General features: G+C 38.9%; 1 protein-coding gene across 1 annotated transcript in view; it reads left to right on the forward strand.

Moving 5' to 3' along the window:
• col11a1b (collagen, type XI, alpha 1b) overlaps positions 1-12693 on the forward strand; it is a gene marked incomplete at its 5' end in the record, with an annotated part of 62527 nt that overhangs the window by 36935 nt on the left and 12899 nt on the right. The window contains 20 exons of the mRNA XM_079451870.1: positions 151-204; positions 299-343; positions 1337-1390; positions 1483-1590; positions 1928-1981; positions 2592-2645; positions 2887-2931; positions 3015-3068; positions 3173-3217; positions 3307-3360; positions 3557-3610; positions 4048-4101; positions 4244-4351; positions 4491-4580; positions 6067-6120; positions 8761-8868; positions 9919-10026; positions 10581-10634; positions 10861-10914; positions 11983-12090. Coding sequence (XP_079307996.1) covers positions 151-204; positions 299-343; positions 1337-1390; positions 1483-1590; positions 1928-1981; positions 2592-2645; positions 2887-2931; positions 3015-3068; positions 3173-3217; positions 3307-3360; positions 3557-3610; positions 4048-4101; positions 4244-4351; positions 4491-4580; positions 6067-6120; positions 8761-8868; positions 9919-10026; positions 10581-10634; positions 10861-10914; positions 11983-12090 — 1359 coding nt within the window. The remainder of the gene's footprint in view (positions 1-150; positions 205-298; positions 344-1336; positions 1391-1482; positions 1591-1927; positions 1982-2591; positions 2646-2886; positions 2932-3014; positions 3069-3172; positions 3218-3306; positions 3361-3556; positions 3611-4047; positions 4102-4243; positions 4352-4490; positions 4581-6066; positions 6121-8760; positions 8869-9918; positions 10027-10580; positions 10635-10860; positions 10915-11982; positions 12091-12693) is intronic.

The raw sequence follows: 12693 nt of genomic DNA on the forward strand, positions 1-12693 counted from the left end.
CATTTTGCTAACACAATTAAAGCTATTTCTGTCTTGTATCAACACTTAAAGTTTAAGTGGCACTTTATTTATTTAAAAATTATACAGAACAGAGGATTATTTAATTTGAGTTGTTTTAGTTATTATATTATTTTTACTCTCTACTTACAGGGTCACCCAGGCCCCCATGGGTCCATTGGCTATCCCGGTCCCCGAGGTGTAAAGGTAAACAGTCTGTATTCCATTCATCTTACGTGATCTAACATGACGTGCTCTGGTTTTGTTCACTACATCTTTTTCGTTGTTCTGTCTAATATAGGGTGCAGAAGGGGTCCGAGGCTTGAAGGGCCACAAAGGTGAAAAGGTGAGCATACTACTCTGTTTCTTCCCTCTGTCTCCATTTGGGAGCTGTTAGGTCTGTTTCTGAAATGAGGAACACAGATGAGAGGCAAACAGCTCTGCGACAGTCCATTGACTGTCTGCACTGTAATGGCTTTAATAACTGCATCACCACAGAGCTCTATTATATAATGATGTAAGCTACCCTGCATCCTGAATCACCTACTTTCATGCTATATTCTAGTCATCACGCATAGGGCCTACTAATGAAATCAGTAAGCGTAATGAGTAGCATTTTAAAAACCTCAGCAGTATGCAAATAATCGGACGGACTGGATGGTCTACTGCTTCCTCCAAAGTTTCTCAGCATGCATTGCATTGACATTATTCTATCCCACGAGGCCACAGGAGCTGAGGATCTGCCACATTCTTCAATAATTTATTACAAATAAAAATAGAAAAACTAAGGTAGGCAGCTTAGATATAAATGCCAAACTTACTCCTTATATTCTACTTGTTTACCAACTCGGAGTAAATTATTTTCACACCTTTTACTACATCTTAGGTCAAAGAACATTGTTTCTGTAATATCCCAATTTGTTATAAGCAGAAAACATACCAGCATTGTATTCATCACAGGATTAGTGTTGAGAGAGGCTGTACCGCTTCTAACTGTAATCTCTGCAGCGACCACCAGGTGTCAGCATTTCTTTCACTCAAGAATCAACACCAAAAGTTTTAATATGTTCAAAATGTGTTGTCACGGTTATGAAATGTTGTGTCTCAAATTCGACACTAAAATCAAGAACCATTTCATTGCTTGTTAAATAAATATTCTGGCAGTCATACCTGGGATTTAATTTTATTGCAGTGCCTGTGTGAGCAAGATTTTTACATGAACACTAGATGTCAGCATTGAGCTGATAAAGCCATTGAACGTTCTTGTTGAGAACTTTTTTAGGTTTTGTAGAACTTTTTTAGGTTCATAAATAAATGATCTGATTTCCATTGATTTCAGGGAGAGGATGGTTTTCCTGGGTTTAAAGGTGACATGGGCATCAAGGGTGACAAGGTGTGTAACAAGGACTTTTTTATTATTTTTTGGTTTAAGGTTTACTTATTTCGGTTTGAGTCCAGTATATATACGTTGTTGTTGATGTTTAGGGAGAGGTTGGTGTGTTGGGCTCCAGAGGAGAAGACGGACCAGAGGGCCCGAAAGGTAAATCAGGTCCCAATGGAGAGGTTGGACCCATGGGAACGGCTGGAGAAAAGGTAGGTTTACCCCTGATCATAATATATTTTTGATTCCTCAAAATAAAACCCAGTCATGTTGAATGTCATGGAAAAGTGGTTGTGAAACGATCAGCGCTGGAAAGAGCCAACACTCTTTTCCTTTTAGCATGTCATAAATTATTAATGCATATGAATTAAAACAGAAATGACATAAGATACAAAGTCATAACTCATAAGTGAGTCCTGCAGTCTTATTTTAAAGGTCAGCCAAATATTTCATATGATTTTGTAATTTGTTCAGGGTGGTGAATACTTGTTATTGTATAGAGCCTGAGCTGTGCAGACCTTTTTAGAGTTTCTTCTTGTTTCATTTCAGGGAAAACTTGGAGTTCCTGGATTGCCTGGATACCCAGGAAGACAAGGTTCTAAAGTAAGTCATTTAAATATTTTCACTTAGATTATAAATAAAATCATTTTAAGGTATTTTTAGGTCTCTACTATCTGATTTATGTTTCACCTCTGCTGTACGAGGGCATTTCAACTTGTCCTATTTTTTTCTTTTTTTGTTGGGCATTGCTGGTCTTTTGACATCCTCTCAGGCCTTTTCAGGGCTCTGTCAACCCCTCAGTACAAAATTTTTGTTGTGCGTATTTGCAGTTGTCTGTTTGCCATTATCTCGGGCAGTCGACTGGCCCGTGAAATAAATTACTGATGCGTATCCCTTGTTAGGCTGGGTGCGTCCCCTTCTTTGCTTTACCCAAATAATGTGACCTTCATTTTCATCTGCTGTCTTTGTGCTAACAAGCACTCACCCCTCCTGTTTACCAACTCTAGAACCACGAGTATCGCCTGAACATTGTTAGCATTAGCATTTGACATTGTGGAATTACTCTTTAAGGACGCCCACGGTCTTTCGCCATTACCGCACTTTTGATCAAAGACAAACATCCCTTTGTGTTGTTTAAAATGTGGGGACAGATATTGGATGTTTTTGACGTGTTGTAGCTGAAAAGTGTCTAATCGTATGTCTCCATCCGCAGGGCTCTAATGGCTTCGCCGGATTCCCTGGAGCCAACGGAGAGAAAGGAGGACGGGTATGTATAAGGCCAAATAGAGATTTTATTTGTTCAAAAGCTCCACTAAAACATTTACCTCTGAAAAGAGTATAGTTGGCCTATGTTATTGAATCATTACATAAAAAGAAGCTTTAACTGTAGTATATCTTCTCAAAAACTTTAGCTTTGCCAGACTACTTGAGCTACTCAGCGGTTTCACTCACACCAGTGAGGTTTAATAGATGTACAGCTCTGACATCTTTTTGGGTTTGTTTTGCAGGGTATTGCTGGCAAAGCTGGTCCAAGAGGACAGCGAGGTCCAACGGTATGTCAGAGAACATCTTTAAAGCTTTTAAATAAAAAACTATTCTGTCTAGATACACAATTGTTTTCATGTCGTGTTGTCAGGGTCCCCGTGGTGGAAGAGGTGCCAGAGGTCCAACAGGAAAACCTGGAGCAAAGGTCAGAGTTCATCAATCGGGATTCACAACTCCATTTCTCTTAGGTAGTGCTGTCTGAGAATGCATTCTTATAACAGAAATCGTGAACTGTCTTTTTTTTCTCAGGGGACATCTGGAAATGACGGACCACCTGGTGGTCCAGGAGAGAGAGTGAGTGATGATTAAATTATTTCTTGTCAGCCCTTTATGTCACAAAAATATTACATTGCTTTTTTTATAAACTGTTTTTCTTTCTAAAGGGACCCCAAGGACCTCAGGGCCCTGTTGGATTAGCAGGCCCTAAAGGCCCAAATGTATGTGATTTCATCTGTTTCATAACTGTTTGATAACTTCATTGCTGTAAATTACCCTTGGATTGTTTTTGCTAGATCTGTTAAACCTCAAAACTGGTCTCACATCAGCATGAATTAAAATTTAGGTTAAAGGTTTAATCTATCAAAGCATCTTTGTCATGTGAGAAGTAAGCTAAGATTTCGTGTTATCTGTCAGGGACCCCCTGGAAAGGATGGATTGCCCGGTCACCCAGGGCAGCGAGGAGAGACAGTGAGTATCTTTTTGTCCTCACCAATGTTTTGTCTGTAGTAAAAAGATGTTGAAAATATGTTGTCGACAGTGTTTATGTGATATTACATTTTTGCTGCCGACAGTGTCAAGCCATCACACTGTTCTTGGCAAGTTTGTGTGTCTGTTTCTTATCAAAGAATGTCCAATTGATTGAGTCCTCACTATTTTTGAACTTCTCTAGGTTTTCAAGATAACAATACTCCAGTTTTCTTTCGTTGATTTAACGAAAATGGATGATAAAACTAAAAATATGGAAACTCTTCCTTTGTAGACAGTTTTATGTGCTGACATTTCCAGTACTGTTTGAATGTTCTTAGGAGTCCATTCATACCGTTCTAGTTTAACTTCCAGATATGTGATTACTCCAATAAATTGCGAAAGTAAATTCACAAAGACTATGTTAACCCTCACCACAGGGTTTCCAAGGAAAGACTGGACCTCCTGGACCTGGAGGTGTTGTTGGCCCACAGGTAAGCTACAGCGGTTACTGTTTTATGCAAGTAGAACATAACAGCACATTGCTTTAATAAAAGTCGGCCAAATGAAGTTGGCCCAAGGTTTGACATGAAAAGCTGATGTTTATTCATAAGAGTTGATTTTGAAATGTTAAAGGGCCCTACGGGAGAAACTGGTGCTGTTGGAGAGAGAGGCCATCCCGGATCACCAGGGCCTCCTGGAGAGCAAGGTCTTCCTGGCGCTGCTGGCAGAGAAGGTGGAAAGGTAGAGTTTGATAAACATGTCAACCTAATTTTGAGCAGAATACACCTATTCTGCAGTCAAAAAGGCGTAAAAACAGTCATTGTAGAGGTATGATTGTTTGAAGTCAAAAGGCTAATTGTTATTGTCTCTTTCCTTGAAGGGTGATCCAGGCCCTATGGGGCTTTCTGGGAAGCCTGGTCCTGCCGGGCTGAAAGGGTTTCCAGGACAAAGGGGTCTTCCTGGTGCAGCGGTAAGAACAAACTCGTACCTTGCCAAATGGTCTTTAGCTGCCTGGTGTTCTTGCAAATGCTCACACTGGATAAATGTCTCAGCAGAGGCCACAGTCATCACTATTTTGTTGTTTAGTCTGACGTCACACACCACCATATACAGTATGGAAGGTCAAATACTGTTTCCGGGTCCAAATGCTCAATAAGACAACAAAAGAGGTTAATATACGGTCATGGCGAGCTGTAAACCACGATTCTAACATTTATCGTCGTAAGGAATCTATCATTGCCAGTCAGTGATACATTTTTCATAATTTATTCAAATATTGTCTGTTGATGTCATTGATTCCGTAAGCCTGGTGACTGTAGTGTATACTTTGAGTCAATAAATGCGGTAAACAGTGCTCATTAACAGCTGTTTAAGCTGTTGCCCCACTTGAAATGACTAGATGCTTGGACCCGGAAACGGTATTCCTCACGTCACCACTTAACAACCGAATAAGACGCAGGGCTTATGAAGATCATGTGATATAAATGACATGCGCTTAGACTTTCGCACAGACATGTAATCAACACATTTACCGCACGTGTGCGTTCTCTATATCAACAGGTTTGAACCATTGTATTGGAATTGAATAAGCAGGCTATGTGCTGAACTGACCTGTACACACATGTGCACAAACTTCAGGAGTTTAATGGTATACTCCACCCAAAAATGCAAATTCTCTTAACATTTATTAATGTATACAGATTTGGAACAACTTGAAAGTGAGTAAATGATGACAGAATTTACATTTTTGGGTGTAGTATCACTTTAAATGAGAGGGGTGTAAACTCACTGTTTGTGCTGAGCACTGCGGTATAGATCTGGCCTGCTTTTGGATCAGAGATTCAATTTGACATATTTATTGTAGTTCGCAGCTCGGATTCAGTATTGTATAGGCCTATAAACGTCAAAGCTGGGCAACTCAAGGCAATTTTGCCTTTATTATTCATATTTACACTGGACAGAATATATTATTTTATAAGAAATAGTGTCAGCCTTGATTGATCGATTCCCATTAGCAGTCTCTTCGTTTTATCATTGTGAGATTATGACTCTGTGATATTTAACCACAACAGCATTACAATTTCGGTCAGCAACAGTTGATTTTGTTGTCATGTGTTTTATGATCTTGTTTAAATGTTTACTTTCAGTTTTATTGACACGTGATTTTGAGCCGTTCCTGGCACCACATGAAAATGTACTGGCAGCGCTCACTTTCTGATGTAGGGAATAATACGTTTGCCAGTTTTATAAACACTCTGGGACATATTTCCAGTAGACAAGTAATGCAAACAGCTGTCATATACTAGCACAACTACATGCGCACGCACACACACACTTTCATATGCCACTGTTTTAGATACTGCAGCACTGCTCTCACTGGGGAATATGGGGTTTCTTTAGTGTATACTGAATTAAACCTCTCTGTCTCATTTTTTTTCTGTCTCACAAACACACAGGGTTCAGCTGGCCTGAAGGGAGGCGAGGGTCCACAGGGTCCACCCGGTCCCATTGTAAGTACCTGCATTACCATGGAAACTATGCAAATGTCAATCGGCTGACTTTGTCTTAATTACTAAAGTGACATCAGGCAAATTCTGGACGGGGCTTAGTCAGCAGGTGGCTATTTTAATGATCAGTAATGGTGGCGATGAGAGCCAAGTTTGTAGTGTGTGATCGGATCCCACGCAGTTTGTGAGTCAGGCCAAATCAGTAAGACCACAATTACATTTGACTCATACGTGAGTATGCTAGGAAATTACATTTAGTGTCATATACATTACAACAAAAAACTTGACGTTATTGATCCCCATTTGGCAATTTCGATTTCATGCACCCTGAGTGAAGCAGACAAACACAGACACTGCGGTTCAGGGCCTGGTTGCATAAACCACCTTAAGTTTTTTTACCAAGTATGATGCTTAAGGGGTGATTTCCCTTCCCTTCTGTCCAAAGAAAATAGGAGAATAACTTAAGCTATATTTAAGGGCACACTTAAGGGAAAATTACACTTAAGGTGCTTTATGCAACTGGTCACAGGGAATTATAAGTTCATTCAGTAGAATATAATAAAGTATACTTTGTGTGATTATTAATAATGAATGTACTATGAAGGAAACAACAAATGAAATATACAATAGTGCAAGTGGAATAGGTAGAAACAAAATAAAATGAATTAAAATATACCATAGATAAAATGAAGAGATCACTCCTGGATTGCCTGTAACAAACATTTCTGCATGTATTGTGATCATTACAGTCAAGCGTCTGATGGATTTCATCTGAAACAAATGTCCGGAATGACAAATAAGACACATGAACGTTGTGGAAAATGAGGCTTATTCCATCATATTGTCAATTTTAAACTGATCCTAAAATACATGTAAAACATTGGTATTCAAGTTCTGCAAACATTGTATATTTCTTGTTCCCGTTACTTACCTATAAATAATGTATTTCTTTTTTCTGTAGCTGTTTATATGAAATTAAATATACAATATACTGTAAAGTTAAATTTGTTTGCTAAACAAAATTTGTGTTAATAGTCGACATGAACACAATCATGGTGTTCATAAAAACGTAAATTAAATCCACACCGATGGCAAAAAATAAGAACTACATTTTATAAAGAAGTGAGATCTTCTCTTGAAAGTATCTGCTGTGTCTTCTGTCAGCGCCCATAGTGTAGTAAAGGCACAGCGGTACAGCTTAACCATCAAAGCTTCTGCTGTACGTATGTGAAACTCCTTTCAGCTGGAGGAAGATCGCTTCAGGGATTCATTTTCTCTCTTGTATAAAGGCATCTGTAAAGCCCGTCTAGAAAAATCTGAAATCAGAAGGTTTTCGAGACTGTAGCCCACCCACGCCAATCAGCGCTGTTATCTTTGCTTAAGTAGACCTCCTGTCGGGTGTCTGAGTTGAGTCACAGGCTGCGGCGCACATCTCCTCTGAGAACCTTCTAACAAAGCGTTGAGACAGATTGTGTGGTATGTTTGCCAGGAAATTTGTGGTGGCATGTTGGATGTGCAATGACTCAGAGCTGTATGTTGTATGTCAGTTTGATATTATAAATATTATACAGCCTTTATATTCTGTTGTGTTTGCCTTAATGCTGGATTACACTACACGACATCTGAACAGAATTGTTAATAGCTGGCATCACAAAAATTTGCAAGAAATTAAAAAAGCATTTATTTGCCCTAAAGGATTTCTACAATCCACCTAGATTCATGTGTAAATCACCTAGGGATTGGTCCTGTCTTGGGTTGTCACTTCTAAAAAAGATCTATATTTAAGGCATTATCACTGACGGTTCATGCAGCCGGATGATGTTTGTGTGATTTAGCATATGCATGCATGTGAAAGCAACTGGATTACCTTAAGTAAACCGTAAATACGTCTCTCTCTATCTCTCTATGAGATGATGCGCACTTTATGCTGGTTTCAAACCAGAACTCGGACCCTCAGAGATACTTCTGTTTGTCAGTATGATCTGCTGAGAATCTGTACAGGTGCGAGTCTCGCTGTACCCATCAGTCTGACAAAACAAACAGATTGACAGAACAGCTATTCAGTGGTTGTAAACAAATGTTTGTTGGTGAAACTCTTTTTACTAAAGAGACTAAAGTCTGTATTTGTTTAATACAAAAAAGACCAGTTTATTAATGAATTCATGTAATTTGGATTCAGGAATCACAGTTTAATAGAAGAATATAAACCATTTGTGGAAAAAACAACACTCAGTACTTTTGAAAACCCTCATGAACATTACCTTGACCGCCTTTAAAAGTACTTTTTAAAAGTGATCTGAACAAAGAAAGGCTAATTTATGGTACTGTTGTTATCAGATTTAAAAGTATAGTTCATCCAAAAATAGACATTCTGTCATAATTTACTCAAGCCTGTATAAATCTCATTGTTCTGCTGAACACAAAAAAGATATTTGGACCAGAGTTCTGGGGCACCAATGACTACTATAGTAGGACAAAAATCTACTATGGTATACATAACAAAAATAATGATACTAGAAGGTACATTTTTGGGTGAACAAGGCCTTTAATTACTGATTTGAAAGACATTATTGAAACATAACAATATTGAACTGGCTTAACAATCCAGTTATTGTTGATTATGATGAGTTATGTTTGTCAAAGGGTTCTCCAGGAGAGAGAGGACCAGCTGGACCGGGAGGACCCATCGGTCTAACAGGACGTAATGGTCCTCAGGGACCCCCAGGACCCGCTGGAGAGAAAGGTGGTCCGGTGAGTTGTCTGAACATTTAGGGCCCTATTTTCACGATCTAAGCGCATGGCACATGTGCACTCAGGTGGTGTCCAAATCCACTTTGCAAGCTTAACGGTCGGAAAACAATCGGCGCAACTGGGCACCTGGACTAAACGGGTTGTCCCGTTTTTTTTTATGAGTAATGGGTGTTTTTTGGGCGTAACGTGCAATAAACCAATCAGAGTGTCATCTTTCATTCCCTTTAAGAGTCAGTTGTGCTCGCACGATGGCGGACTCGCTATTTACAAGGCAGAATTCGGAAGAGCAGACACTTTGCGAGAGCTTAAAGCGCGCAAGCAAACCATCTAAAGGACATGCCGGATTTTTATCTTTATGTCCACAACAATCATATTTTACATTGCTATTCATTTTTATAAAAATCCAAACTAATGTTGAAACAACAGATTTCTTTATCAACATCTTTTTTTGAATGAAAGGCAAAATTCTGATATTAGTACTGCAACTGATTTATTCTTTATTTTAAAATGAATTATAGCCGTTCAACATTGAAGTACAGTATAGTTGAGAGCTATCATGTCTAACAGGCAGGAATTATACAGAAATTGAAGTTCTCAAACACTTTACAGTTTTTAATGCTAAGTTCTAAAATTAATACAGAATTTAAGCTACAAAACACATTGAACTCCTCTTTTCTTTGGTTCTTTGATTAACATTAGTGACAGGAGTCCAGCAGCATAGGTTAAGCAATGCACTAATGTCTGGAGATTAGGTGGGGAAAAATTGTCCACAGGGAGGGAGTTTAAGTTCATTACAATTTATCTTTTCAATAAACACATCAATAGCTTGGGAAGTTTTACACATCCACCGAAAAAACTTATTTTTAATTACCTCGTCCTTTGACCAGCCAAGATAAATTGTTTGCCAGCCATATTCGTCCGCTTTTCTATTTGTCCGCTTTGTTTCAATTACAACATCTTTTTATAGATTATTATACAGAGGGGTTAGCAGGTTCTTCATTTGCTTCTTTTGTCATTTATGCAAAACATATTTTTCTTACATTTGTACAGGGTGAAAAAGGACCTACTGGTCCCGCTGGTCGAGATGGCATCCAAGGTCCAGTTGGTCTCCCAGGCCCAGCCGGACCTCAGGGATCACCTGGAGAGGATGGTGACAAGGTGCAGCACTTTATTTCTACTGTTTGGCTCTTAAACCTGATCCCCATCTCTGTGCATGTAAAATTATGCTACAGACTGAGTTCATTTGTATCACTAAAACATAACACACAGTGCTGTGTGTATAGACAATTTTTGCTTGATGTACACTTGCACAGTTCCACACATGCACATGCACATCAAAATCAACAAACATGCTTTAGAAGCTCAGGGCTAAAAAACTGAATTGTCAGTAATGTATTCCAAAATCTATTAGCTCCCTGTTAAATGTAGAGCAGCTTTTTTGCATTCTCATCACGTCCCAAGACACATTATTCTTTTCAGCTTTAGCGCCAACGGTGTCGGAGGGGCCAAGTAATCAATTAATTGCAAACACACCCCAAGGTCTTGGTTTTACTGTTCAAATGAAATTCTTAGGAGTAATGTTTACTGTGATGTTGAGGCTAAAGTGACCTTGAAGAGTTTTGATGACTGGGCAGCACAGAAAAAAGTTTGAAACTGGACTTGAAGTGAAACGAGTCTTGAAAAGCAATGGTTTAAAATTGTCATTTTCACAGGGAGAGGTCGGTGAGCCGGGTCAGAAGGGAGGCAAAGGTGACAAAGGCGAACACGTGAGTCACTTTTTACAATTCATGGAAACTATTTCAGTTTCAGTTGACTTCAAATTACTTCTTATTTTTACACTCAAATATGCGCTTGACTCATACCTTGATTTGACTATTAACTATAATTGGACATTTTTTACTAAATTCAGCATTTTTTGTTCATCTTTGTGGTGTGTATATTTAAGAACCTGAGGATCAGTTCGTGATCTTGTTTTTCTGTCCATTGCTGTAGGGTCCCCCGGGTCCAACGGGTCCTCAGGGTGTCATTGGAGCTCCAGGTCCTGCTGTAAGTAGTTTTCAATTTATCATCTGCACTTCACTGTAAGTGTAGTCAATTTAACCCGTGCTATACAGTTGTCCTCCTGATAGGCTGTTAGTATCTGTTTACACAGAGCTTGTAAGGTCTAGTGGTTAAATATTTGCTTGGATCTTAAGGGTTGAGCTTTGAAAGGTTCCAATACATGAACCACTATTATTGAGCAAGGCACTTAACTCCAGGTTGAGGTTGCTCCAAGGGGATTGTCCCTGTAACAAGGATACTGTAATTTGTTTTGGATACGTGTATGTGAAATGAGTAAGTGCTTGCTATCGCTCTGTTTGGAGTCGAGCGGCCCGCTGTGTTGATGAAGCGAGCGTGTAGTCTAGGCCAGGTGGCACATAGTTGATTATTTCAAGTTTATGACTCGAGCAGAACTCTCGCAGCTGGGCTTTGCAGTTTCTTTGATGCATCCTCGTTATTAGCCATCTAAAAGCTGATATTTACACTTATTCTCTGCAGCTATGTGTGAAATATTCGTAGAGGATGTTAAGATTTTACTGAAAGACTACATTTTGGATATTTTTATTTGTTTTTAAGTGTTTCTAAGAATATGAACAATAAAATTGGAATAAAAATATATGGAAGTGGTAACATATATGTACATGCCCTCCTTACTATGTCTCTGTGTCCCCCGTTAAAGAACCTTTGCTGTATATGAACCAATACTTAATCTCCCCATAGACTCCAATACAAACTATATATCCGACCTATCCGTCGGATGATCAAAAGATATTCTTCACAGGCTGTCCTATTGCAACACATCTCTTTAATGAGTCTTCATTCAGTGTTCGAGGGGAAGATCTCATTGTCATGCTTGTCTGCATCAGACTACGATGTATGAGAAACCAACAGTAGGGTCAGCGTTCATGGACTCTGAGTAGTTTTTGAATATCCAGATTCCAGACAGTACCAACCTTTATGTCTGGCACACTATGATTGATGTTGTTACTTTATGCTTGTGTCTTTGTTTGATGTAATCTCTCACTCTCAAGGTTATGTTGTACAGTATCTGTCTGATTTTGCTGTCTTGGGTAGGGAAGTGATGGAGAGTCAGGTCCCAGAGGTCAGCAGGGAATGTTTGGACAAAAGGGAGATGAGGGTCCTCGTGGTTTCCCAGGTCTTCCCGGTCCACTCGGATTACAGGTACAGTGATCATCTCTACACTTTTTGGTGTATCAGACACATCTACAGTATTATGGATGTTACAAGAACAGTAACTTATTGAAAGAGTGGAAAGATAGTTGAACAAGGAGAGCAACAGCCATCTTCAAAACTAATTTCAGTGAGGTTTTGAATTTCTACAGTATATGGTTTTATATAATGAAAATAGAAATGATTTTTAAAGGACTTAACACCTACATTTTTCTGTGATAAAGCATGTACTGTGTCTGTAAGTTTATTTTGGCTAACCACAATTTTATGTGGTGTTGAGTAGCGGTCCAACAGTTGACAAGTTTTATTGTCATTTACTATTCATAACTAGTCATTTCATGCTTAATTTGCTTATAAAATTATATGCATTAAATACTTAATCATTAAGCATTAGAATGTAATCTGCAACGTGGAGAGCAGCAGCCATTTTGTTTGGGAATTACGTATTTTGTATGCAAACCCTGTTGAAAAAAACAGCAAATGCTGGGTTAGGTATGTTTTGATGCTGGTTTGACCAGCTTTAACCTTCTAAACCAGCATCAAATCATTCCAAACCAGCTGTTTTTTTCAACAGGGAAACCCAGAAGCAAGCGC

This window comes from Barbatula barbatula (genome assembly GCF_947034865.1).
Source record: "Barbatula barbatula genome assembly, chromosome: 3".
In the NCBI taxonomy this organism is placed as follows: Eukaryota; Metazoa; Chordata; class Actinopteri; order Cypriniformes; family Nemacheilidae; genus Barbatula; species Barbatula barbatula.